The sequence below is a fragment of the Zophobas morio genome, unplaced genomic scaffold, assembly GCF_036711695.1.
Source record: "Zophobas morio isolate AGI-343-1 ecotype UQ-CSIRO unplaced genomic scaffold, CSIRO_AGI_Zmor_V1 ptg000021l, whole genome shotgun sequence".
Lineage (NCBI taxonomy): Eukaryota > Metazoa > Arthropoda > Insecta > Coleoptera > Tenebrionidae > Zophobas > Zophobas morio.
In genome coordinates this window covers 1,256,175-1,282,430 of record NW_026972126.1, presented here as the reverse complement: position 1 = coordinate 1,282,430, position 26,256 = coordinate 1,256,175, and the positions used below count along the sequence as shown (strand labels likewise).

The 26,256-nt window shown below is 33.1% G+C and overlaps 3 protein-coding genes across 5 annotated transcripts; all 3 read left to right on the top strand.

The window, feature by feature from the left end:
- The first annotated feature begins 579 nt into the window (after positions 1-579).
- On the top strand, positions 580-6,977 carry LOC135132823 (1,5-anhydro-D-fructose reductase-like). Of its 3 annotated transcripts, none has more exons than XM_064061024.1 (4): positions 580-690; positions 5,890-6,366; positions 6,421-6,767; positions 6,815-6,977. In XM_064061024.1, the coding sequence occupies exons 1-4, from the start codon at positions 616-618 to the stop codon at positions 6,858-6,860; spliced, it is 945 nt and encodes a 314-aa protein (XP_063917094.1). In that variant the 5' UTR covers positions 580-615; the 3' UTR covers positions 6,861-6,977. The 3 variants fall into 3 exon arrangements, with proteins under 3 accessions (XP_063917094.1, XP_063917096.1, XP_063917095.1); XM_064061025.1 differs by lacking the exon at positions 580-690 and adding an exon at positions 1,173-1,253; XM_064061026.1 differs by lacking the exon at positions 6,815-6,977 and having other exon boundaries at positions 5,890-6,377; positions 6,421-6,567.
- A 5,639-nt stretch (positions 6,978-12,616) lies between these two features.
- Positions 12,617-15,163, top strand: LOC135131990 (aldo-keto reductase family 1 member B1-like). The gene is made up of 5 exons (XM_064059887.1): positions 12,617-12,785; positions 12,847-13,140; positions 14,332-14,529; positions 14,584-14,939; positions 14,996-15,163. Exons 1-5 carry the CDS (start codon positions 12,714-12,716, stop codon positions 15,042-15,044), a joined length of 969 nt encoding a protein of 322 aa, XP_063915957.1. The 5' UTR covers positions 12,617-12,713; the 3' UTR covers positions 15,045-15,163.
- Positions 15,164-23,444: 8,281 nt separating this feature from the next.
- Positions 23,445-25,986, top strand: LOC135132202 (aldo-keto reductase family 1 member B1-like). Its single transcript, XM_064060204.1, has 5 exons — positions 23,445-23,593; positions 23,649-23,942; positions 23,991-24,188; positions 25,092-25,447; positions 25,500-25,986. The coding sequence occupies exons 1-5, from the start codon at positions 23,474-23,476 to the stop codon at positions 25,546-25,548; spliced, it is 1,017 nt and encodes a 338-aa protein (XP_063916274.1). The 5' UTR covers positions 23,445-23,473; the 3' UTR covers positions 25,549-25,986.
- The last annotated feature ends 270 nt before the right edge of the window (positions 25,987-26,256 follow it).

Below are 26,256 nucleotides of genomic sequence, written 5' to 3'. Positions count from 1 at the left end.
TAAGGACATATTTCACCCTATACTTGTGCAGATAAGCGCGGACTCTTCAATGGTTCCCAAAGAAAGTGGCACACCGAGTTGTAATGGCAAATTCGTTCTTTCAGAATGTGGTAAGTAGAAAAGCTGATAGCAGTTTTAGCAGACATATTTTTTGCTTGTTACCGTCTCGTTGTAATGGTTTTGAGGAAATAAATGAAGGAGTACAAAATCTCCTCTGAAGCATTCAGCAAAAACGACTGACAAGAATTTAGAGGGATATTTTCGTATTCGAGAATGACACTTACAACTGAACAATCATTGAATAATGAGCAGCATAAAGCAAATTCCAAAATAACTTTCATAATAATTTTTATCTTATTAAATTGACGAAAAACTTAAATTTAGCATTGAACATCAGAGAAAGCAATTTTAAACATTTAATAATTTTATTTTGCCTTACGACAACCTACGAATCTATCTAGGTAATCGGTGGATAATGAATAAAAATCTAATGATAGGATTAATCGTATCTAGGCGCCTTGTGTCACATGTTATCTAATATAAACACACCTTTGTGTTTATTTCTCGAATTATCGATTTTTGTTGTTGTACACGCTAGATAGTGTATATTATAAAATGCCCTTAGAAATACCCACTATCAAGCTTAACAATGGCGTTCAAATGCCAGTTTTTGGGCTAGGCACGTGGCAGGTAAGTTAGTTTCTAACTTTAGTAATTGTGTTATCGACATCTGCATAATTAACTTGATTTCTCCCTAACAACTGGTCATATTTTGCAATATATTTGACGTATACGTTATATAAGTTATCTATTAATTATTGTAGAATTTCGGGTGCTTTAGTTTAGTTTCTACGCTAGACGTAGTCATTGGAGTGACAAGCTGTGACAATTTTATTAAAAAAATATGAATAAAAATTTATAAATTCGACTAAATTTCTATAAATTGACCACATTAAGTTGTATACTGATCAAGGGATTAATATTATTGTAATGTTATTGTGGATTTTTGACAGTGGAATTCCGAAGAATATTTTGTTGCAATTTATGAGTACGGTTGGCTTAAAAAAAGCGATTCAGATTTTATTAATTTTTCATAGTTTGAAACGGCTTTTTAGAATTTAGTGTAAAAAACTGCACTTGTGCAAGAATTGACATAAATGGACAAATTAAATTTTCAATTCACAATATAGGTTGATTATATTTCATTTCCCGTTTTCTTGAAGCCAACCGTAGGGATGCTATAATTAAAAAGTGTGAGTATTTATTTTAAGAGAACTTCATTTTTTACTAGCATAAAAACTACAGATTTGGTGCAACTTCAAATAATGATACTGTATAAGTATGCTGAAGAATTTTTAGTTGTTTTCTCAAAAACTAACACTATCACGAGAGTTGAGACTTACGATGTACTTACCTAGAGTTTCGCAAGCTGAAAATAGTAGTGAAAACCGCGTTTCGAAATTCCTTAAGTAACTAAGTAGTATAATACTCCTACTATAGGTATATCACTAATCTGCTAACCTGAATACATTGTAACAGTTTGTACAACAGGTGTCAGACTCTTTTATTAAAACAACAGAGACTGTGTATTGTAATAAAGTGGCTTTTTACTTCCCGAACGTAAATTAAGGATATATTGTAATTGAGTTCATTGGGCGACTGGTTGCTTTCATATTTTCTAGACAGGTCATGACCCCTACAGTACGAAAAAAAATGTCTGTCTGTCTGCCATCTGTGTCAATTTTTGTTTGACACATAGTCTCCGTAAATACCGGATCGATTATTGTCAAATTTTAAATACGTATTATGAATATTATGTAGATCGTAAAACACCAACCAACCTTTGTCGTATCAGCTTCACCAATATTATGATGGCGTCACTTCAAAATTGTACGTAGTAAATGGGTTTGAAGATTTATAAAATAAAATAATCCTACAGTTTTTACCCGAAACGTCCAGATTTAAAAAAAAAAATTATATAACAACATTTTACAATTTAATTTTGAATCTGCAAAATCGAATGCTTTGAAATCGTAGATATTTTCAACTTATTATAACCATGGTAGATGTTTAGTTAAAATATATTTGCTTATCTCTCCAAAAAAATGACGGCCTTAGCTCAAAATTTGAAATGAGCAAAATATGATGAGGCTATTCTTGTGAGTAGAGAGCGGATTTTATTAAATTTGCATATCCGTAATTTTTTGCATATAAGTCTTGATATTTAATATGTGAACGAATCATGCTAATTAAAAATGAATACAGCAATAAAAAAATTGCATATTTGCATATATTTGCCTTCTGCTGCATATTTCACGTAATGGGTGCATATTTTGTATTTTTATCAATTTTTGTGCTAATTCGAAAAAAAAAAAATGATTGCCATTCTATCGGCATTTATCTAGAAAGACGACATTTCATGAATCATATTGCAAATATCGTCCTGAGCTTCAAATAACTATGAAAGGTTTGGGTTTTATGGTAGTTTGGAGAAACCACTGAGTGTTAAGCCATCCTTCCAGGTAAATTCGCGCCCTAATTACTTTTGGAAATACGTTCAGTCCCAATATTTTTGTTCTTTGCATCAGTGTATTAATGGTATGTTTTGTGGTGGTCCAAGGGACGTTATCCTATTATTTTTCATCGTGAGTTTGCATTGAAAGCGATACAGATGTGTCAATATGTCGAAGATAACTCAAATTAATTTATGGTGTAAACCTTTTCCTAAACTTATTCTTCAAGAAGGAACTGTGTTTTGTCGCGCCTGCTCTAAACCGGTAAGTATTTTTACATCTGTGGACGAAGCAGCAGTTTTTCTATTTACAAATACATACTTTAGAATCACCGGAAAAATTTTTTGTTAGAATATTTCGAAAAATATTTAAAAATAAATTGTTGCAAAAATAGTAATTAAATTAGTCGATTACTACTTAACTCTTTTTTAATTTGTTCTGTCTATACTTATTTTTTAGTATAAGAATATTATCATTAAAAATGTGATTTATGTGTTAGTGAGATGTAATTAAACACTTTGCAAAGTGATTTATGTATTTTTTGTAATAAAACGTAAGCTCGGCAAACCTGTTTTTGTAATTTGTAAATAAATTTAGTTCGCTTATTAATCTTTTTTTTAACTTTTGGAGCATATGCAACTGCACATCTCTGCATATATTAAGAAAGTTACTGCATATTTGCATAAATTTGCTGCATATCATATGATCATATTTCCCAAAATTTTGCTGCATATTTTCCGCTCTCTACTTGTGAGTTATCATTCTATTCATATTTTTTAGATTTGCTGAATAAAGGGTGAATATTAAACAAAAACGAATGAGTCAATTTATTTTATTGATTGCAAAACCGAATGCTTTGAAATCTTGTACTCGGTTTAAAGTTATTTTACCAATGGTAAATTGTTAATCAAAACATATGTGTTTATTTCCCCAAAAAAGTTGATGAGGTTACCACAAAGTTTTGTAAACTAAAATAACTCATTTGAAACACACGCGTAGCATACTTCTTTACATTTACTTCAACATTACATACATACGTTTATTTCAACTCAGGGGTTCTCATAAAATAAAAAATTAATTTCACAACATCAAATTTTATAGTTTTTCGAAAATGTTTCAGGTGCGAGGGAAGTTCTGTCAAAACAACCTTGGAGCAATTTTTTTGCAAAAATCTCAACATGTAAAAATGATTTTACGATCCAAATTTTTGGTGTTTTTTTTTTAATTTGGTAGGAAATAATTATGCAAGCAACACAAAATGAATATAAACACACCAGTTATTGATTAATGAACAAAATTAATTTTGATAAAATAGACCTGTCTGATTTTATTAAGAACTCGATCGTTTTTACCGTTTTCATAAGTTAATATATCTAATAATAAAAATAGTACGCATAATGACATAAACTAATTGCACTACATGATTATTGGGTGAATCTTCATCCAAAATGTAATCATTTAAGGTATTAAACATATTGTAGTAAACTAATGGTTTGAATTGTAATGATGTTAATAATATTCGCTGAAATATGATATTTCATAGTCTTGAACGTGCTTTCAGCCATTTTGCAAACTTTCTCAACATTAATTGAAGGCTTTCTTCGTAAGCATTTAAGTTCACCGCCGTTTTTCTTTCTTATCTACAATTTTGATTTCGTAGATATTTGATCATATCCCTTTATTTTTTAATAAATTATTGAGAAACGTTCCAATACAATTTTCGCCTTGATTGTACTTTCAAATCGGGTTCTTGAAAATCTCTTACACGTGCTGGTTCTCTTTTCTTTTGCCTGAATTTATTATATTTATGATAACAGTCGTTATTCCTACTAGTCAAATTAAAATAAAAAAAAACATTATCACCGCAAAGTGGAGAGAGTAATGCTCGCATTTTCATCTTGGTTCAGACGTGAACGCTCTGTTAAATTAAATTAAAAATAATAAATGATTTATGAAAATATGTTATATATTTTTTCCTCGTTTTTAACTTTCTCTTAATCAGTTTTCTAGGTTATGTTTCGTTTTTTTGTGTTTTGGAAAATTGAAAAAAAAAAAATTAATTCTTCGTTTTTTAGGATTAACAGAATTTATTAATCACCATAAGTCGTTGTTTTTAAACTGTTTGCCACACACATGCAAGAATATATTACTTTCTTATAAACAAATCTGTCGGAAAGCTGAAATTAAGTAATGATTTTCTGTACAAGTATTCCATATATATTTCACCGATGAAATGAAATATTAAGAGCTTTTGTGATACCGCTCTCCGTGAATATTGCTGTTATTATTATTATTATAAGAAAACTAGCACTTTAGAATTTAACTCGAAGTAGCTGTTTTTTATCTCTAACGTCTCTCCAGTCTGACACCTCTATGGATCGTGTTTAGCAAGTCACTAATTTTGCTGTAACATTTGTATAAATTTCATCATGAAATTTAATGAATCATTACGGATTTTCTTTATGTCCCCGCATGTGAAATATAAATATGTAGCATATAAGTACATATGTATACTACTTATTGAAAGTACACTTAGGTAAACAGTTTATCACTTTTGTTTAATTTATTACGCATTTTTTCAAACAATATAAATTATATTCTTAGAAGCTTATTAGCACGCTTATTAGATTTATCTGCTTTTAGCAAGTCACTAATTCTGTTGAAATTTTAGCACACATTTCGTCATTAAATTTAATGCGCTCATGCGCTAAACTTTCATTCATGCCATACTCTCTTGCATTAGAAACTAATATCATAATATACTATTCTAACTCTGCTAATATTAGAGACCTCGTCATATACTCAAAAGAGACGGAGTATTTATGTCACAAAAAGGGACAGATAAGTCTACAATACTAAACATGATACATACAATAAGTACAGTTTTCAAATGTTATTAAAAAGGGGAGATGCTATCTATTTAATTGCATTAAATGTATCACCATTATTGTATATATAATAGAATAGAAACGAAACAGATGATTACAGAGATTGTGAATTTATGCTAAAAGATATTTAGTTAATTACGGTTTAATTACATATTTGTTCACCTTTGAAATCATCATTTTATCGTACCTACATCTGAAGTACGTAAATTTGATTTTTTTATTTATAAACCTACGCCTAATCTCTCTATCAAATAATTTATTCTTATAATATAAACTATATATAACATATTTTAACAACATTTTTAATAATCGTAAACATGTTTCATTCATTTGATTTCTCGTTGCAATTACAAGTTGTGTTGTAAGGTCGATGTTTAATTAATTTCACATTAAGTAGATTAAAATTAGTTCAAATTTCAAATTAGTTTGACATTCATGTTAGAACTAAAATTGCTAAACACATGTGTTAAAATTTTTTACAATTTTAGGAGCAGAACGTGTGTCAAATAGTGAAAGACGCAATTGATATGGGATACAGGCTTTTTGATTGTGGATATATTTGTAAAATTCAAAGACTTATTGGAACTGCTTTTCAAGAAAAACTTCACCAGGGTGTAGTCACCAGAAAAGACTTATTTATTATTAGCAAACTATGGTGTAACGTTCGCAGACCAGATTTAATCGCACCCGCAATTTTAAAAACGTTAAAAAATTTGGAAACAACATATTTAGATATGGTTTTAATACATTGGCCCATGGCGTTCCAACAAGGTGAAGAACTGCATCCTAAGAATGTAGAAACGGGCGAGTACCTTTACAGCAACGTTGATTACATCGACACGTGGAAACAACTGGAAACCCTTTATAGAAAAAAACTCATTCGGGCAATAGGTGTTTCAAACTTTAACATGGAACAAATTCAGAGAATTTTAAACAATTGTGCAGTGTTTCCCCAAGTTAACCAAGTACATAACAAGTAAGTAATTAATATGTATGTATATTTTTAATTGTATCTTTAGATGGAGTGTCATCCTTATTTTCATCAAAAACAACTGCGCACCTTTTGTGAAAATAATGGTATAATAGTAAGTAGCGATTTACCTTTGGGCCCACAAGAAGATGAATTCGAAAATTTGAATTTTATACGAGATCCTAACATCGAAGAGATTGCTAACAGATATAGAAAATATCCGGAACAAATTTTGCTGAAATATAATATTCAACTTGGAAACGTTGTAATACAAAATACACATAGTAAAAGTAGTATGGCTAAAAATTTAAATATTTTCGATTTTTATTTAGCTCTCGAAGATATGAGTTATCTTAATTCTTTCAACCGAAATGAACGAATGTTGAGATTTGAAGAGTGAGTATTTACTTGTATTAGTAACTGTGAAGCATCTTAATTTTTAGGGCAAAGCAGCATCCGTATTATCCTTTCAATTGTGATGAATTTTGATCTGTGATTTTTAGCATATAATAAAGTTATATAATTTGGTAGTAAAAATTTTATTTTTCTACTTTAAGCTTTTAAGTTAATTCATTTGTAAACTGTTCTAAGATTCTGCCGTGAATAACTTATTTTACAATTTATAGAACTTAATTTTACCTTCCATTAGATTGCAATGTTTTTAGTTCCTCCGCGTAAGCGAAAGAAGTATTGTAATAGAATACGAAAATGTGGTCTTCAATTACTGTTTTTCTGTCTATCGTCTGACGATTTTTATCAAACAGAGTCTCTGAAACTACTCGACTGATTGTTGTCACATTTTACATACTTTTTTTTTACTTATCATAAAAATAAAATTTTGCAAAATCCAATTCTATGATTTTTTGAAAAAATTGTATTTGTTTTATTGTATTTAAGAGGCGAGGGAAGTTCTGTCTTAGACTACAAATGTCTTCAAACAGATAAAACGAAGGCTATGAGTACATTTTAAGAGCGCTGGAAATTGGTTTAAGCAGCAGTTTCACAATAACTTAAAAAATTAAATTTCAAAAGATTTATTCCCTTAGTTCTACTTGCGCGTGAAAATGAATTATTAAAACCGCCTTAAAACTGAAGAAATTGTGCAATTATTACAAAATTAAGGTAAGCGTAGAACTGATCTGTCACTAGGTAACCAATGTTTATTTATTTAGAATAGAATTTTTTGCATTTTTGCATTATTGAAACTATTCAATAATGCAAAAAAGTACTAACTTAATAAGTGAAGCTGCGACCGCTGCTACCTAAGCTCTGTTACCGCCCAAATCGAGAGACCGTTATGAAAAGGCATTCAAAATCTTCGAAGATTGCTGTATTCTACAATTCATGTGCGTTTTCTCGGTGTTGGAAAATGAATATCTTGGCATTTTTGCAAATAACTTGTTAAAATTGACCGTGACATCAGGGGCGGCTTGTCCTATGAGGCAGGTGAGGCAGTGCCTCACCAATGAATTTTACGCCTTATTAGGATTTTTATTATTTTTTACCGATACATTTCGGCCAATAATTTGTGCCTTTTTTCTAAAATTTTAAAAATAAATATAGAAAATTATATTCTTATTTTTATCTCGGTAGGTACTCGTTGCTCCCTTAATTAAACAGCGCGCTTAAACACTCGACACAACATGTATGTATTTTGTGACACGAATGAGGCAGACTCGAAGCTTGCCTCTACAGCAGATATAGAAATCATGTCGTTAATAGGCCAGCAACCTGCAATACACTCATAAGCGGTATGAGTTGAAAAAAGACAAAATTGAGGCTAGCCTCATTTCCGTGCTTGCAAAAGAGATGGACAACAATATTTGCGCCCGGAGAACGTGCGATTACAATGCAGTCTGCATTTGCAGAAGTATTCAAAATTAGGCCGTTGATTGTTTTGCCACAAATCTGTGTGTGTATAAATTGATTCAAAATTTCGGTAAAAGAATTTTGTCTTAAAAGTGCCTACGTTTGCGTGTGTCGCGTAAGTGCTTTGTGCTTGTCATAATTCGATTTCGGTAATCGTTATTTAAGATTACGAGTAAATCGGAATTTTTCTCTACTAACGTTAAATGACAATGGCAGTTCTGTTTTTTTACTTTTACGTATGATGATAAATTGTATGTAGTTAAGGAATTAAAACGGCCGGTTCCTGATTTGAGTAAATCGTTAATTGATCTATAAAAAATTTTTAAAATAAATCCAGAGTATATATATTTTATATTTTTTTCGTTTTGTTTTTTGTTATAAATCAAATTAGATTTATTTTATGTTGTATTTGATTTTTTTCGATATGTTTTCTTTAAAGTTTATTATAATTTTGTTTTTTGTTAGTTATATTAGTTTTTTCTGACAACGCTTCCCTTTCCTTTTGTCCTGTCATGCTCATCCTTTCCTTGCAAGAGTTCCTTACACCTTCACGTTGGTTCTTGGTGGACAGTTAAATGAGTTTACAAATTTGTTTATTTGACTAAGTAGAAAATATTTAAGTAATCTTGATTTATTTATATTTTGGAGCGTTTTGTGCTTTGCCTCATCAACTTTTCAGGTCATGAGCCGCCCCTGCGTGACATAAGAACGCAAACTTGGATTCGTGATATTTTTTCAATTCTACTACGAATCAAGGAACAGATGAGTAATGTATTTTGGGGTGCCTATCGGGACAGGTCAAATTCGCCATTTACGCTGAGTCAGCCTGTATTATAACTTTATAAGTGAGGGAATTGTTATACACTCCCCACAAAAATTATCGCACCACCTTCAGTTCTAGTGAACTGGACATGTGGCTACTCTATACAAATTAGGAATAAAAATATGCTAGACAATGCCAAATAATGACAATATTTAAGGTGATTGCAATCGATATGTTTCCTTTACATATACTCATATTGTAAATATACAAAATTTTGAGGGTGGTGCGATAATTTTTGTGGGGAGTCGGGAGTAGGTATATTATAAGCGAGTGAGAATTTAAAATCACGAGCGCATTAGCGGGAATGATACTGATTCCATGAGCTTATAATAATATGTAATTGCATTTCGCTCACGTACAATATATGACGTTTTATCTTACGGTAGTAGCTTTTACTTACAAATAAGGAAAAAAATTATCCAAATTAAATGCTGATTTAACCTAAAATCGCATTGTCATTAGATATGTAAGTAGTATCCATGCTTATATTGCATTATATCACTTGTGAGGATTTTATCTTACTTGTTAATAACGTTGAATTTTTGTCTCGTAAAACAGTTATATAAAGTACCTAAAACCCGCTACTGTAAGATAGTAGTATATAGTTCTACAAGTAAAGAAAATTGGTAGTTCTGTAGTGAGTGAAAATATATTAATCTACCAGTGTAGCCAATATACCTAACAAAGTTTTACGAGCCAGAGAACGTATTTTTCTTATCGATGGAACAAACATTTTTTTGTATATTTGATGGAAAAGCTTAAATTGTAAATTAAAAAAAAATATGAAAACCATTATGATGCAAAATGTGGAAACGATTGAAACAACTGCCAAACTTTCACGGTGACAGGTATAAAAAAAGTAATCTTTTGTACTATCATATCTGAAAATGACAATAATTAGTATATGACACTAGCGCGCTTCAATTTTTCTTCCAAGATTTAGAGCCGCAAAGTACAAACTGCAATTATAAAATACATCAACGTTTCAAAATTTATTATTGATATAAAAAAAATATTTTCCTAATGTTTTAGCTAGGCAATTTCAGTTTAAAATGGTAAAAAATGCACTTTTGTACCAGTTTTGATTTCAATATTTAGGGTATATAGGAAACTTCCCGGTTGTCCGGTTAAGTTGCATTCGAAGACGTATGGACCAATTACGTAATCTGCAATAATACTAGCCCACACATTTATGGAATAAACATTTTGAAAATTAGCTGTTCTGATCCAGTGTGGATTATTTTGGGAGTAATAGTGACAGTTGTGCCAACAAGAACAAAACTTTGAATAAAAAATTATTGTCCAACTTTAGTTGATGTTGCATAAAATTGAAAAATTGTATTCTTCTGGGAAAGTCTTCTTCTTTTAGATCTTGTACTAATGTCACATGGTAAGGGTGGAACTTATTCGTTCTCACAATTTTTGAACCGGAAGACTGAGATATTCCTACCTGTCGTGCTCTAAATCTTTGGCTCACATGAGGGTCATTGTCTACAGCTTCAACTAGACGAATTTCATTTTAGGTAAACCCTCTATTTCTTGTTTCTTTCCGCCAATTTTGTCGTCAGGTTTTTTCTAAACATCTAAAGATTTGTCGGATAGATGTCGCCTATCGGGATATCTTCTTTCGTAGAGATTTATTGCTGCAACGGCATTTTTTTCGTATTCTCCAAAAATCAAGATCATATTAACCTTTTTCTCGTTCGTGTATTTAACTCTCATCTTAAATTCAAGGAGATTCTGCTAAAGCCATTTCGAATTTGCTTCAAGAGAAGAATATTTAAAAAGTCATGAACAACTTAATCAGTAGAGAAGAAACGTGAAGAACATTAGTGAGAATGTCTTGTTGGCATTTTTTTTAAAAAAGGTAGGAATGTACATTTTTAAAATAGATTTTGTCAAAAAAAATGTTCAGTGACTTGACTTAAAATAAGTAAGTTACCAAACATCAGTATGTTGTTCGGCATTCCCTACAGTTTTCATCAAGTATGAGCGTCAACACTTCGGAGAATCGTTATCTCTCTACGGTTGCTCCACATGGATTGACTTTTTATGATTTAACAAAATGTACAATTAATTTTTAGCAAAATAAATCGATTGAATAATTATATGAAATGTCTGTCTTTTGAGAATCTTAATGCTAACGAGTAAAATGACACATTTCTTTATTCATGTCAGCATAGTAGAAATAACGTTTTCCAACAGGAATAAAAAAATCTTTTAACTGCACCACAGATGTTGTCACTATTAACAGAACCTTGGTTTAAGATTTGCATTAAACATTGCTTGAACGATATATGGAACTCCATGTAGTAATTTTAAAAGTCGAAGAAAGAATTGCTTTATCTTATACTTGTGTTATACAATGTGTTAAAAAATAGATCACCAACTTAGGAAAGGCGATCATACATGTAAATTTACTGTATATTCAAAGTGAGCTCACCATTTTAATTAAAAAACAAAAAAAAAACATTTCGCACTTGCTTTGATTATAGCGCGAAAATTCACAAATAATTACTGAGTACAGTGTAAGCGTAAAAATGGAAATTTACTAAAAACAACTGTTTTTACAGATTTGTAATTTACCTGGTTTAAACATAATTAATGTTATTGTTATTCTTACCACTAATTAGTACACAATTGGCACTGCTTTCGTTGGCTAATACGCTTCTATTAATTTTTCTTTCATGTTTTTTTATTTTGTCTGCTATGTGATTTTTCTTTTAATCATGAAATAAAAACTGTGACCTTTACTAATTAAGATTTATATAACCATGTGCATTAGATAAGTAGATGGAGTCGTATTCCTGGCGAATCTATTTAAAATTGTAAGAATGGGTCATGGATGTCGTTCTTTTTAAAAAATACTTTGTTAAATCCGGACAACCAGCGATTCAGATTTTAATAGTAGTGGTTATTGTTTTTCAAAGTGGCAAATTTTGATCAGGACACTTTTGACAATTTTTCGTAGTCCAGTTGACCTACAAACATTTATAAACACACTGTATATTTAATGTAAGATGCATGGACGTTATGCGTGAAAGTACTTGACAGTTTTGGTTAAATATTCAACATATTCACACGGACTAGGAAAGCTGTGTGGATGTTTCATACCATTTTTTTAACAACATGAATATAAGTCAATTAAGATTACTCACTGAAATGACAAATTTCGAAAGAAGTACGGCCTAAGGTGTGAGACATACATATAATAGTTTATATTTTCAACAAATTTTTACAAACGAAACAATTACCTCAGAGTAATTCAAACACATAATTCTGCTATACTTTAGCTATCTGTATGCTTAACATTGTTATGCCGCGACTGCTAGCAGGATATTTTATTTTATCACAAAGTAACCCACATTAATGAATTTAAAACAAAACATAAATATGTAGATACTGCTTCATACAGCATGCACTTTTAACAAAGATGGTACAGGTAAAGTTCCACATTCGTGCTGCGTCATTGTTATTACACAATTTCTAAAACATTTGCACGATAAACGTTTTAACGTGTTGAGATTATCAGTGGCGCAAAACTCATCGAACAAATCAATTTATTTGCAAAGATATAAATTACTAAACAAACAATGTAATACATCAGTTAACGTTTCGTTGTCGTGTTTACCTATCTGTACAGCTCAACCATGGCAAACATACCTTTAATTAAACTGAATAATGGTCTTTCTATGCCCGCTTTGGGTCTGGGCACCTGGCAGGTAGGTATTAATATTTTTTCCGACAAAAGCGAATTTAAAATTCTGTTTACATTATTAACAGGGCCCTCCGGGCAGAGAGGCTGAAGTAGGTCAAGCTGTTAAAGACGCGATTGATGTGGGCTACCGACATTTTGATTGCGCTCACGTTTACGAGAATGAAAAAATAATTGGGGAAGCTATACAAGCTAAGATTAAGGAAGGAGTCGTGAAAAGAGAAGATCTGTTCATTGTCAGCAAATTATGGAACACTTTTCACAGACCAGATTTGGTGGAACCCATGATAAAAGAAACATTAAGGAACCTTCGGTTAGATTATCTCGACTTGTACTTAGTTCATTGGCCTTATGGACTTAAGGTAAGCAACTAAGAATAGTACTTCGGTATATATAATGTAGAAATACGTGTTTACCCACACATGTCATATTTGTGAGTTTTCCTCAATTTATCTATGAACTTCTAATTCTGTACTGAACATTTAGGATTCATAACGTTTACTGAGAGAAATAGCTTTAAATTTTGTTCTTTAATTTTGATGTATAAATTTTTTACTGAACATTTTCCAATAGAAAACCCTTTGCTGAAATAACTGAAAAACTGTTATTCATGTTATTATTATCATTTACACGTTATGAAACAAATTATATATCAAAAATCACGAATAAAATAACAAAAAGCTTTCAACACATTAAAAGTGTTTATTGGATTAAAGATATGGTGTATTATTTTCAATTCTTATGTTTTCTGCTTGGAAGACTTTTTATGATTTGTCAGACATCAATTCAGTTTTAATTTCCCATGACTATTGTACATATTAATTGTTTGTTGTTGGTGCATTTTGAATAGAAATTTGGATTTAAAAATGGGATTTTTAGAAATAGCTAGTTTTGAGAACTATAGTTAGAGAATACACATAAAAACTTTTATTACGAAACAATGCCACCACAAATTTGACAACCAAACTAAAACAATTTAACAATTTCAAACTTTTTAGTGAGTTCTGCGTTTGTAGAAAGTGTATATTCCTATTTACAATAATGTTTTGTAGTATTTTTAGCTATACTTGAAAAAAAAATACGTTCATGGTAAATTATTTTAAGAACAATTACCGGAATAGCCCATTAAAGTTTATGGATGTTTTTAAAACACCCTAAAATTTTCAGTAATAAAGAAGATTAATTGAAATATATTTATTCCGTCACATTACAAAAATCTTGCGGCTAACAGTCTCTCTTATGCGCTTCCTTGGCTAAATATTGTTTATTGTATACCGTACAGGATGAAGTTATTTACATCGAACTTGTTGCTTCTACGGCATAATCAATAACTCTAGTTTTTAAGTTTGTAATGGTTTTCATTTCTTATATAAAATTATATCTGTATTTTTATAATGAACATTATTATAATGTATAATTTTATACGTACCTATAAGATTCACGGATGTTTTGTGAAAGTCCTTTTGTATTTTCGTATCAAATGTATGTTTATTTTTTGAAGGAAAATATCATACTGGCTACTGTAGATTCATTTTCAAATTTCTAAATTTTAGGAAGGGCCGGAATTATATCCCACTGATCCGAAAACAGGTTTATTCATTTCCAGTGACACTGACTACGTTGACACTTGGAAAGCAATGGAAGAAGTAAATAAAAAAGGTCTAACCAAATCGATTGGCATCTCAAACTTCAACAGCAAGCAAATCGAAAGGCTGTTAAAATCAGCCAAAGTCGTGCCGGTTACAAATCAGGTGAGCGAAAATTCGCCATGAATTTTCTTTTAACTCACCTCGTCTACTTCACAGATTGAATGTCACCCCTATTTGAACCAAACCAAGTTGCGTAAATTTTGTTCGGATAGAGGTATTACGGTAACTTCGTATAGTCCGTTAGGGTCTCCAGCGAGGCCGTGGCAAAAACCTGGTGATCCCGATGTCATTAACGACCCTAAAATCAAGGAAATCGGAAATAAGTACGGAAAATCTCCTGCGCAAATTTTACTCCGATATAACATTCAGCTGGGCACTAGTGTAATTCCGAAGAGCTCGAATAAGCTGAGGTTGAAGGAAAATATGGATATTTTCGATTTTGAATTGACTGCGGAAGATATGAAATATATCGATACTTTTGACTGCAATGGGAGGATTTGTCCACACGCTGAGTAAGTCGTGGATTCGTTCAACTAATTCAAACTCACTAATTGGTTTCGATTTTCAGGGCTAGAGAGCACCCTCTTTATCCCTTCAGACCCGATGTGGAATTTTAATGTCAAGGGAAAACATTGTTGCAATATTTTATTCAGATTAGTACTTTTGTTTTAAACGCTGTTTGGATCTACATCGTTTGTAATGAAGTGCAAAATAAATCATTTTAGAATGTAGATAAGTGTCATTTTTCAGATAACCTACTTGGTTTTAGGGCGTGATTATTGGAGATATCTAAAGAAATACTTCCGTGACGTGACTGACAAAATTATTAGATTAATACCACAGTCTTATGAGACCAGCAGATTGCCTCGAATTGTCATTTATTATTTTTATAGGAGAACAAACATTAAAAAGATTTGCACCAGTAGAAAATCACTAGTAATCATTTAATAAATCTATTCGGCGGTCTCGTTTAATATGCTTCTAATAATCCGGTAAGACTCATTTTAAATCAGAAACACAGACTATTAAACGAACTTTATATTTAAGTACCTATATTATACTTTTTTAATTTACCTCCTACGAAATTTGAAAAATTGCTGTAGGTATGCCGTATACTAATATGAGTAGGTTTTTTTACTACAACCTTATATTCATTATTACTACTGCTCAAACTTATGATCAATTCGTCATCTTAATTCTAACACACGTTGATGCCTTACAAGTCTCCCGCGATATGTATGGATGATTTGCAATGCACCACTGTCAATTTCAGGAAACGGCCTCAACTTGTGATTAGGGATGGGTGATATGGTGTTTTACATTTACATTTACAAATCTCGATAAATGACAATACATCGGGAAGTATCAAAATTTGAAGTATAGTTAAGTATAACTGCTAAGTATAGTTAAAATAAAAAAAATATCTACAAAATCGATATTGCAGTGTAATGAATAATAATTATTATTATCTAGTTTTGTTTAATTTAAATCACTATATTCTAAAATAAATCATCCAACTAAAATATTAAATTTTCATCTTTTGTGTATCATTCCAAAATTGCTCAGTAGACAATCAGATCTACACTGGCGTTCTTAACTTTGTTTTCGACACTTTGACCACTTTAATAAATAAATCTACTTGCACTACTAGAATCAGTTATATTTACTTGATCAGTCATCATTCATAAAAAAATTGTTCGCCTGCATGTCCGGTTAAAGAAGTCCATAAATCGATTATGAGTTACTGCAATTTATAATTTTTGCCATATATTCAAATGTAGAAATGGTTGTGAATGATATTTCCACGACTGAAACCAATCTACGAGTATATCGATATCGATGTAGTGTAAAATATTGTATCGACATATCCAAAGACGATCAAAGATGTGGATTTTTGAGGTTTTGTTTTTTATCGTTACATTTTCATCTCAAACTTGCACGTTTGCAGTTGTCTGACAAGAGGAAAATTCTACTAAAGACAATTCTTCAAAAATTGATGGCTGTTAGTAGTCGTGCTTTTTATTGCTTTTTCGGTATTATCGATCAGGTTATCGATTCAGGGATTCACAATTATATTAGTTATCGAAATTTCGATTGTAGGTATATTGGTGACTTAGAGATCGTTACTTGGTTGACTGTGCTTAGATCTGAGTTTCAGTATGAAAGACAGGTTTTATCCGTAGTCAGGTAGGAGACCGTGGATTCAGAACACAAGTATTTATAATACGTATATACGCAAACATCAAATATTTTTTATTTTTATTTATTGTCTTGACTTCAACTTCACTCATTGCTCCCGGCAGTGGTTCCCATTTAAACAGCCACGCGGTCCTTCTTGAAAAGTCGCCGTCCCCACTTCTAGGCTTGTTCTAGATAGGTACGACTTGAATCATCTGCTTTAGTCGGTGGTACCGAATCTATGTGTCGTAGAAAGCTCGTACCGCAGTTCCTGCTTCTTGATAGTAAACTGGCACAGCTTCTGGTCAGAGGAAGTATTGGTCTACCATAATAAGTAGACAGCGGATTTCTGTCGGGCTACGTCACGATTATAGGTGGGGACGCGCTGGATCGCCGGGACTCAGTAGCGGGTGATAGATAATCACTGAATTTAATCATAACTTATTCCACAAATATAATTATTATTTTATTTATTAATCAAACGGCTAAGTAAATGAGAACGGGAATTAACAGCAGAGTGCAGCGAAACAGCGTTATTCTAATCTCAAATAAACAAAGTGCAGCGCGTAACTTCAATGAATTCCCATCCTGTACGAGCCGTACCGAGTTTGGCCTTCCCTAGCCCGACAGAAATCCGCTTTCTAATAATAAGACAGTAACGAAAATCCTCGGACGCTGGCATTATTACGCTGTTCAAATGCACATGATGGGCGAAGAGACGTAACGTGCAATCTTCGAAAGCTGACACTATACGCATTTGCGGGCGAGGATCTCTACGAGCTTGAGTTGGCGACCTGATTTTCCTGCCAGATATTTTTTTTATTCCCTTGTCTTTTTTTTATTTTATCTATTTATGGGATTTTCCCTTTACAGAAAAATATAACTCAAAACTATATTGTTAATGAAATAACAAAATAACAGTAATTACGATAGATTTAGTTCACTAAGTTTTTTTTTAATGTACATAATTCCTTGATGTTCCAGAAAGCTCCATTTCCCCGCATATATGTTTGCCATCGTAAACTTAAGTCTTGAAAAGGACATTGTAAAACACTTTTTTTTTATTCACAGTCAACAAATTTTCACGATACCATCCAATGACATTTCTAATATCTTCTTGGAGAAGATGACAATCATCAACTGATTTTATATCTTTATAAACTTTCACGTCATCGGCAAGTAGTAATATATTGGAGTATTTAATTACTTGATGAACGTCATTCATGAATAGTAAAAATAGCATGGGACCATAGTGTGACCCTTGAGGAGCACCTGATAACACTACGACCGTTTCATATAATATTGCAACACTTAACAAACTGAATACGGTCTCTGAAAAAACTGTCAATCCAGTTAATTAGTATATTATTATCGAAATTCATTTTCCTTAACTTAGATATTAATAAATCGTGACTTACTCAATGAAATGCTTTAGATGAGTCACCATAAAAAGAATCTATGACCTGACCTGACCTGACCTTTCATAAATCCGTGTTGATTTGTAGATGTGGGTTGATTATATTACAAATGCATTTTAACTGTATCGAAACTAAGAAATCCAATAATTTGGGTAAGACGGACTGTATACAATATACATATACCTCAATAATCTGACACCTTTGATCGATCCCCCGATTTGAATATAGGAGTAAAGAAAGGAATGGAAACACACCTGAGGATAAAGATAAATTAAAAATATGATGTGTGGGTTTACATAATGTGTGTATACAATTTTCTAAAAAGTATGCTGGGGCACCATCAGTTTACCGAATTGTTTAGACCCATAGTACTGCTGTTGTTGTGTTGCTGTCAATGCTTAGGAGTTTGTTGAGGTTTTCAAAGATGCAGTGTGGGAACGAGCATCTGCTATAACATTTTCGTTCCATGTAATACGGCAAATGTCGATCGGGATTTGACCATGAAATCAAGATGTCGCATTTGGCGAGGTGAGCACTTTTTTTTTGGAAGATCTAAGCGATCGGCTTGTGAAATATATAGATGGTGAAAAGTCGCGGTTCCTGCATGTGCCTAAAATGCTTAACTACAAAATAATTCTCGTTTATAAGCCCTCCCGTAGTTTGATTTGGTGAGACTTACGTTTTTTGGAGAAAAATTTAACAGTTGCTAGTGACTATTGACCCAGTCTTGGAGGAGTGCTCCGACGGCGTGTCCGAAATTTCTTTGGTAGCCTCGAACGCTGTAACCGTTGCTGGTGTACAATTGACAGGATGTCGTTGAAAGGTGTTTGCATCTCGGCGGCCTTGGGTAGAAATCTCCTAAAAAAGATCAAAATACCCAGAAATTGACGTAATTTTTTTAACGTGTTCGGCTACGAAGTGGGCGGGTACCTGCACCGGAAACGAGGTATTCCAGGAACTTAACTCTGGCTGGCCGACGACACATTTTAAGGCCGACGACCCTGTATTTCTTAAAACGTTGAAACAATTTCCAGATGCCGGAAGTGTTTTCAAGTGATGCAGATAAGATGAAGATGTTGTCGATACAATTATGCCTAATAAAAAGCGACACCCTGCACCACCTCCTCGATGAATCTCTGAAAAGTCTGCTTTAAGTTTCATAACCGAAACGTCGTGAATTCGAATTCATATAAGCCGAACGGCGTTGTAGGTGCGGTCTTCTGGACGTCTTCTTCAGCAAGAGGGATCAGGTTGAATGCACGGACTAGATCGATCGATCGTTGAGAATATTAGTTTGTCATGTAAAGAATAGGCAAAATCTTCAATGTGCCTCACTGGATACCTGTCATAACAGGTCCTCACGTTGAGAGCACGGTAACCGCTACATGGTCTCTACTCATCATCCTATTTCGCCACCATGTGGAGTGGTGATGACCACGAATGTTGCGAGGGACGAGCAAAACGGCGTCGAACTCTTTCTTTGTTATTTGGAGTCTGTCAAGCGGAAGTCTTCGGGATCGTTGAGTTGTGGGAGATTCCGGCGTGGTGGGGAAAGTGTTTTACCACCTTGGATGTTCCAGACCCAGACCTAGACGCATAACTTCGGGAAACCGCTGTAAAAGTTCGTAAGAACGATGAAGATTCACCTATGATTTTAACGGACAGGATCGTACTCTCAGTCATCTCTCCGATGTAAGTAAGTTGAAAAGAAGAAGAAATCCGTAAACCCAAATTTATCGCCAACGGTTCTCATAGCTGGCAATGCGAAAACACGCACAGATCAGCACCCGTGTCTAGGAGAACATTGATCCCTTTGCCCCGTTTGTTATAAATAAATGCTGGCATGTTATTGTATGACAAGTGTCGTCCGCCGCCATTTACGACTGCCTCCGGCTTTTCCCGCTGGTTCAACACTGTATTTGCATGGTTTATTGTTTTTCGACTGGTTAACAAAACGCCATCTATACCACTGACGCCTTTAATTCGCTTTTGGAAATGCGAACGCAAAGACGGACACTGTGATGCATCTTGTCACGGATTTGATCGCACCCGCGCCCGCGGCCTGACTGATAAAACTGGACACGAATTTGAGCCCGGACCGTTTTGGGACGGGGGTACTCAATTCTCCTCTATTTCGACAAGCTTTTGTAAGACGGTTGTACACATTCTTTGCAAATCGTTGATCCTTTTTTTGTAATCCGTGGTCGTCGATGGAGTCGCGGATGGTTTGGTAGTCATGTTGTGCGGCGCGAAACTTTTTTTTTGACAACACTTTAACATTTGCCCAATATGTTTTGTCGCTACTGTCTAATGTTCACGATTTTGATTCCCAAGGACCACAAGTTTGTGGTGGTATGCAATGTAGATTGCCACGGACCATTACGTGGGGATCACTAATTCGTGAGTATTTTGCTCATTTAAAGATCGTTAGTTAATTGTCTTTTATTAGATCTGTACAGTTCAAGAACTGGTCGAGGAGAGAGAGTTTCAGAAATTTGAAGTGAAAAGAAAGTGCGCTTGAAGAGCAGTGAAAACCGGTTAAGAAGTTATATATATCTCGCACCTCTACTTGCGATAGCTATGACATTATTATTTTCTGTAATACCCACCTACTTTAAAAAGTCATTTACCAGTTTCAGTCTGTTTTTCATCATCAATTCAAAAATTACTCGAAAATGGATTCGATTAGTATACTTCTTTAGCTTATGCTCAGGAAGTAAAAATTAACATCTTTGGAGATGTGTATCAGACAAATGTGTATCATTTCCTTTTCTTGTGACACATAAGTATCACAAGAGATACGTACGAACGTGTTAAAACAAGAAATGTTTTGTGTTGTACAGCCTGTTGTGGACTTGAATGCAAAACATTTAACTGGTAGTAGAATTCATCAATATCTGAAACTTTGCTATATAGCTTTTTTTTGGAAAACCCATTTTTTTTGGCATTCCCTCCTTCATTTTGACGAGCTCGTCAGGGTATCAAAGTAAATTCACTTTCGTTGACTCAGAGAGATTTTTTGGGTAAACACTTGGCGCAAGTTTTTGCCAGAAAAATGACTGAGTGCGTTATGATTTGATTACAAACAAGCAGTTAGTTGGCAGTGAATTCTCACAGTGTTCGGGTAGTTATTCGGATACAAAAGATGGTACAATGGTTTATGCCAACGTAGAATACACGGATATGTTACTTGCGTAGGAATGCTCAGGAGGCGAGACTATACAGTGTCCGTTTCCCAAACCGACGCCTTTCAGCCGGACATATATTTACTGCAGCATTTTAACAACTACGTGATTTTGGGAAATTTCAGACCCCCAATCACAGTCGTGGTCAGCAGCACCGCACAGATCGGGTACTGGAGCTGGAATCCGAAATTTTGGATGCTGTTGGCGAAGAACCCAATATAAAGATTTGTCGGCTGGCATTTTGTATGATTATTTCTAATCTTTATAGTACGGCGGACCCTTCATGGACAAGAATTGCACCCATACCAGCTTCAACGTGTGCAAGTGTTAGAAGCTTATGTTACCCAGTGGTTAAATGTACATTTTGAAAACAAGTGCAGTGGTAGAAATGTACCAGTGCTGTGGCCTCCTTGTTCTCCAGTTTTAATTCCCTGTGATTCTTTTTGTTGAGGAGTTAATGTGTGTGGAAGAAATAGCTGTAGGTGTGAATACTGTGGGTGAAGTCATTCGTTCAAATCCGGCTGTGAGTGAGAGGATACAGATTTCAATGGCCCGGCGAATTCAAACATGCATCAACAGAGAAAGGCGTCATTTTGAGCAATTTTTATAAATAAGCGAAATGCAGTACCTACTGCAGGCATCTACTTACATATTTGTTGATTTATTGTTATGGTTGAAGTGAAATCTTTGCCGAGTGTTAAGTTTGCGAAAGCTCTCTGAATTTCCGTCGGATATTTTATGTTTTTATTGTGCCAACGTACGGTAGTACTGCTGATCAACATTGTTAATAAATCAGCCCTGTGGGGAATAAATTGGGTTTTATTTTATTTATTACTGTTTTTTTTATGAACACATGTGAGCGACGAACTTATTACCTGATATAAACGTGCGTTTTTGTGAAGCGCGGATGGTTTTTGCTGCATCGAAGAAGGTAGGTACTAATTACCAACGCGCGGAATTGTGTTTCATACGCTAGATCCAGTGCTGTCGCGGCGATAGTTTGATTACAAATATATTTTTTTTTCGGACTATATCAACATAATATAACATTTCAAGATCACAAATCTGTGGTCCTGTGTTTGAAAAACTAAAAAGGGCATCGGGTATTTTTATTTCAAGTAATATAGTAATATAGAAGTAGTTTTTTAACAAGCTGTAAACACTCCATGGCGACGCACTGGCTACGACCTTGTGGACCAGATCAAAGCGTCCCCGCTACTCGCCGTAAAACACACCTTGCTTCAACTGGGGAATTGCATCCGTAAGATACTTTTCCGCCCAGTGCTAATTACTACTAGGCGGGTACCGATTTGCATAGCCCACCTATTTTCAATTTTCACTCTTGAACGGTAGAGTCTTGAACAAAATGTTATATAGAAAAGTTTACGCTAATAATGAGTTCTATTGCCGGTTAAATTTTTTGTATTAAATTCCATAACATAAGCTGATTTTGAGATCCGTAGTCAACGTGTTAATAACTTTTTACGTAATGCGTGAACTCAAGTTAGTACAATGCATACAAGTTATCAAATCTCTTTCATAAAAGAAATCATGGAAATATATACATTTAACGTAGTTTGTTATTTACATTCATTTCGATTTCCATGTGGTAATTCTAAAAACACATCCGAAAAAATCCAAAAAGGGAAAATGACACTACTGAAAATGTCAACCGAAAACCTCAGTTCAATTACATTCTTGTAATGAGAATAATGGCTTTACCAGAAAATTATAAAAAATATGTAGTAAGTTGAGAAAATGAAGCTGACAGCGAATGATATGATGTATACTGTGTTGCAGGAGTCTTTAGGTTAGTAAGTAGTTATATAATTTTAGAGACATATGAATGCAAATATCTAAATAAATTACAACAGAACAACAAATATTTTTGCGGGTTTTGTTTTCAACGATAATAAAAAGTGTTATCCTTCTATTCGCATAATTAAAAAATGTGTGTCTTTATAATTACATTTGTATTAGCTATAAGTAGTTACGTACTTTGAATTTCTGAGATTTGATAAGAAGTGTACCTATTTAATTTTTTATACGCCCAATTTTTAGTACGCATAACATTCAAATGACGTAACATTATCTAAAAATGTTTAATTTAGAAACAGTTGTCAGTATTAATTAATATGCTTTGATCTCTGGTTAAATAACAACTGATAATCAAATAATTTGTTTCTTTGGGACTCGTTCATTGGATAATATTTATGTAACTCATGTAAAGGTTCACTTAATCTCAATAAAAACTAACGTTATAAAATGCTTGATAAAATAATACTGAGTCGGAATCACAGCGTCGCAAACATCATGGTAAACGTCCCTTTAATTAAGCTAAACAATGGCATAACAATTCCGGCTTTAGGACTGGGAACTTTCCAGGTTTAAACCAATTACCACAAATATTGATTTTGCTTTATTCTAATTAGTTAATTAGGGTCCCCCAGGTCACGAAGATGAAGCCGGCCAAGCAGTTAAAGACGCCATTGACGCTGGCTATCGACATTTCGACTGTGCTCATTTATATCAAAATGAAAAAATAATTGGCGAAGCAATACAATATAAAATAAAGGAGGGCGTAATAAAACGTGAAGATCTCTTCATCGTCAGCAAACTTTGGAACACTCTACACCGTCCAGCATTAGTCGAACCGGCTCTAAAAGAAACACTTAAAAAACTCCAATTAGATTATATCGATCTTTATTTGATGCATTGGCCTCAAGGGTTTAAAGTAATAATATTTGGAGAAATTAGGTTGGTATTGATTGAGATGTTACAGGAAGGACCTGAATTTGTTCCGACCGACCCAACAACCGGCTTGTGTATTCCCAGCGACATTGATTACGTCGACACCTGGATGGCTATGGAAGAGTTGCAAAAGAAAGGGCTGACAAAGTCGTTGGGGGTGTCGAATTTCAATAGTAAGCAAATTGAAAGGCTTTTAAAGTCTGCCACAATCGTCCCTGTCACAAACCAGGTAAAACTCAATCTTAGATTTTTTTTTAGGTTGGTGAGTAGGTTAGTAGCCAAAAATTATTTAAAATATAATATAATAAAAATTCGTTTTTCGTGTACTCATTAGGAAAGCATACTTTTATTTTATCAAAAACAATAAAGAAAAGTGGCAATTTTCCAGTTAACAACCACATTATCATTTATTTCAGAACTTTATTTTTCATAAACAAAATTGAAAGTACAATGAGTGACATTAGAAAACGTAATTCTGGCAACTGTAAATCTCTGTAAAGAAGCATTATTTACGTCTGAAATTAATTAATCATTTTGTGAACTTGTTTACTCTGTTATTATCAACAAATTTGTTGTTATGGTAATACGCTAGCATGATTATTATTTATAAAAATCAAAATAATTTTAAAGTTTTATGTTTAAAAACTAAAAAAAAACGACTACACGAAAAAATTGTATATACTACGCGTAAGAAAAGTGGTTTTCCATACTCGTGTATAAGTTCATCCGCTGGCTGCGCTCGTGAATTAAACCTTTTACTTTTCTTTACTTTTATAACAATCTACTTTTCCCGTATCCAGGAACTTGTGCTTTATCTTGTAATGCTTAATTATTTCAATAAATATGTTCACATTAGAAAACTATATTTTTTAACAAAAGCAACACTTCGGACCGGTTTTAGTCAAAGCGCCTTCTGTTAATAATACATGGCTTTCTAATGAGACCTTCTACTGAAATCTATTGAAGATAGCCGGAAATTTCAACGTTGTAATATTTACTTTAAATAACACATATGTTAGGATAGTAGAAAAATAAGTATTGACGTTCGCTTTGAGTTATCTCGAATTTATCATAGAAACGTTTTTATACATATACAGAATGATATGCATATCTTACTCACGACTTTTTATAGGTTGAATGTCATCCATATTTCAACCAGACAAAACTTCGCAAATTTTGCCTGGATAGAGGTATAATTTTAACGTCATATTGTCCATTGGGTTCACCAGAAAGACCATGGCAACTACCAGGGGACATTAATATTATGACTGATCCTAAATTTAAAGAAATTGGCAAGAAATATGGAAAATCGGCAGCACAAATTATGATTAAGTTCAATTTGCAATTAGGTAATATTGTTATTCCAAAATCGTCCAGTAAACACAGGATAATTGAAAATATTAATATTTTTGATTTTGAATTGAACGAAGATGATATGTCATATATGAAGACTTTCGATTGCAATGGTAGAATTTGTCCATATCGCGAGTAGGTATACATGATGGGTTTTTGAATTTTTGTTATTTTAAAGTTTTTTCAGATGTGTGGAACATCCCTTCTATCCTTTTAAACCAGAAGTAGAGTTTTAACTATGCAAACTATTTATGTAAAAACTATGACATTTTATGGTTGGTAAACAATTAATTATTGTTATTATTCTGTTAGTTAAGATCAAAAATGGTCAGTACTAATTTAACGTAGACTGAATGGTGCTTCACTAACATAGTTAAAATGTTTAAGATCCTTAGAAACAATATGATAATTTCTTAATAAATTTGTTTCATGAATGTTGACAATTATCGATTGGTTTCAAAATGTAACGGGTGGCTTAAAATTATTCCGTATAATAACTCCATTTGAGATAAATTAAAACAAATTCTAGAAAACTTTTATGAAAAGTATACGGAAGCTTAATTGTGTTGCGTTTTATCGTTAGTAGTTCATTATTTGGATAAGATATGACATTTTGTAAATGGAACCGTCAGTTTTGCATGGACAAAAATACTAATAAAGACAAAAGAAATTTCTTCCTACGTTATTTCTCGGTAAGGTGAATGAGTTCGAGTGGTGTTTATGCTGCGTGAATGTTTTTTTTGCTGCTATGTTTAAATTTGGTAGTTCATAGGTATTACTCAAAGAATTGTCACGGAAATTTCAATTACCATTATTGGGGAAGATTGCTGTTATGAATGAAATCACTGAGGACACTGATGATAACGATGTTCGAGATTCTAGAAGTACATTGTACACTCTGGTCTGTTATTGTTGCTCAATCTTGTCTTGGTTCCACGAACATA

Excerpts from the sequence above, each read along its gene's own strand:
- LOC135131990 (XM_064059887.1), top strand. The coding sequence starts at position 12,714 with ATGGCAAACATACCTTTAATTAAACTGAATAATGGTCTTTCTATGCCC. Across the intron at positions 12,786-12,846 it reads TGGGTCTGGGCACCTGGCAG|GGCCCTCCGGGCAGAGAGGC; the intron begins GTAGGTATTAAT and ends CATTATTAACAG. Across the intron at positions 13,141-14,331 it reads ATTGGCCTTATGGACTTAAG|GAAGGGCCGGAATTATATCC; the intron begins GTAAGCAACTAA and ends TCTAAATTTTAG.
- LOC135132823 (XM_064061024.1), top strand. The coding sequence starts at position 616 with ATGCCCTTAGAAATACCCACTATCAAGCTTAACAATGGCGTTCAAATG. Across the intron at positions 691-5,889 it reads TTGGGCTAGGCACGTGGCAG|GAGCAGAACGTGTGTCAAAT; the intron begins GTAAGTTAGTTT and ends TTACAATTTTAG. Across the intron at positions 6,768-6,814 it reads CGAATGTTGAGATTTGAAGA|GGCAAAGCAGCATCCGTATT; the intron begins GTGAGTATTTAC and ends CTTAATTTTTAG.
- LOC135132202 (XM_064060204.1), top strand. The coding sequence starts at position 23,474 with ATGCTTGATAAAATAATACTGAGTCGGAATCACAGCGTCGCAAACATC. Across the intron at positions 23,594-23,648 it reads TAGGACTGGGAACTTTCCAG|GGTCCCCCAGGTCACGAAGA; the intron begins GTTTAAACCAAT and ends TTAGTTAATTAG. Across the intron at positions 25,448-25,499 it reads AGAATTTGTCCATATCGCGA|ATGTGTGGAACATCCCTTCT; the intron begins GTAGGTATACAT and ends AAGTTTTTTCAG.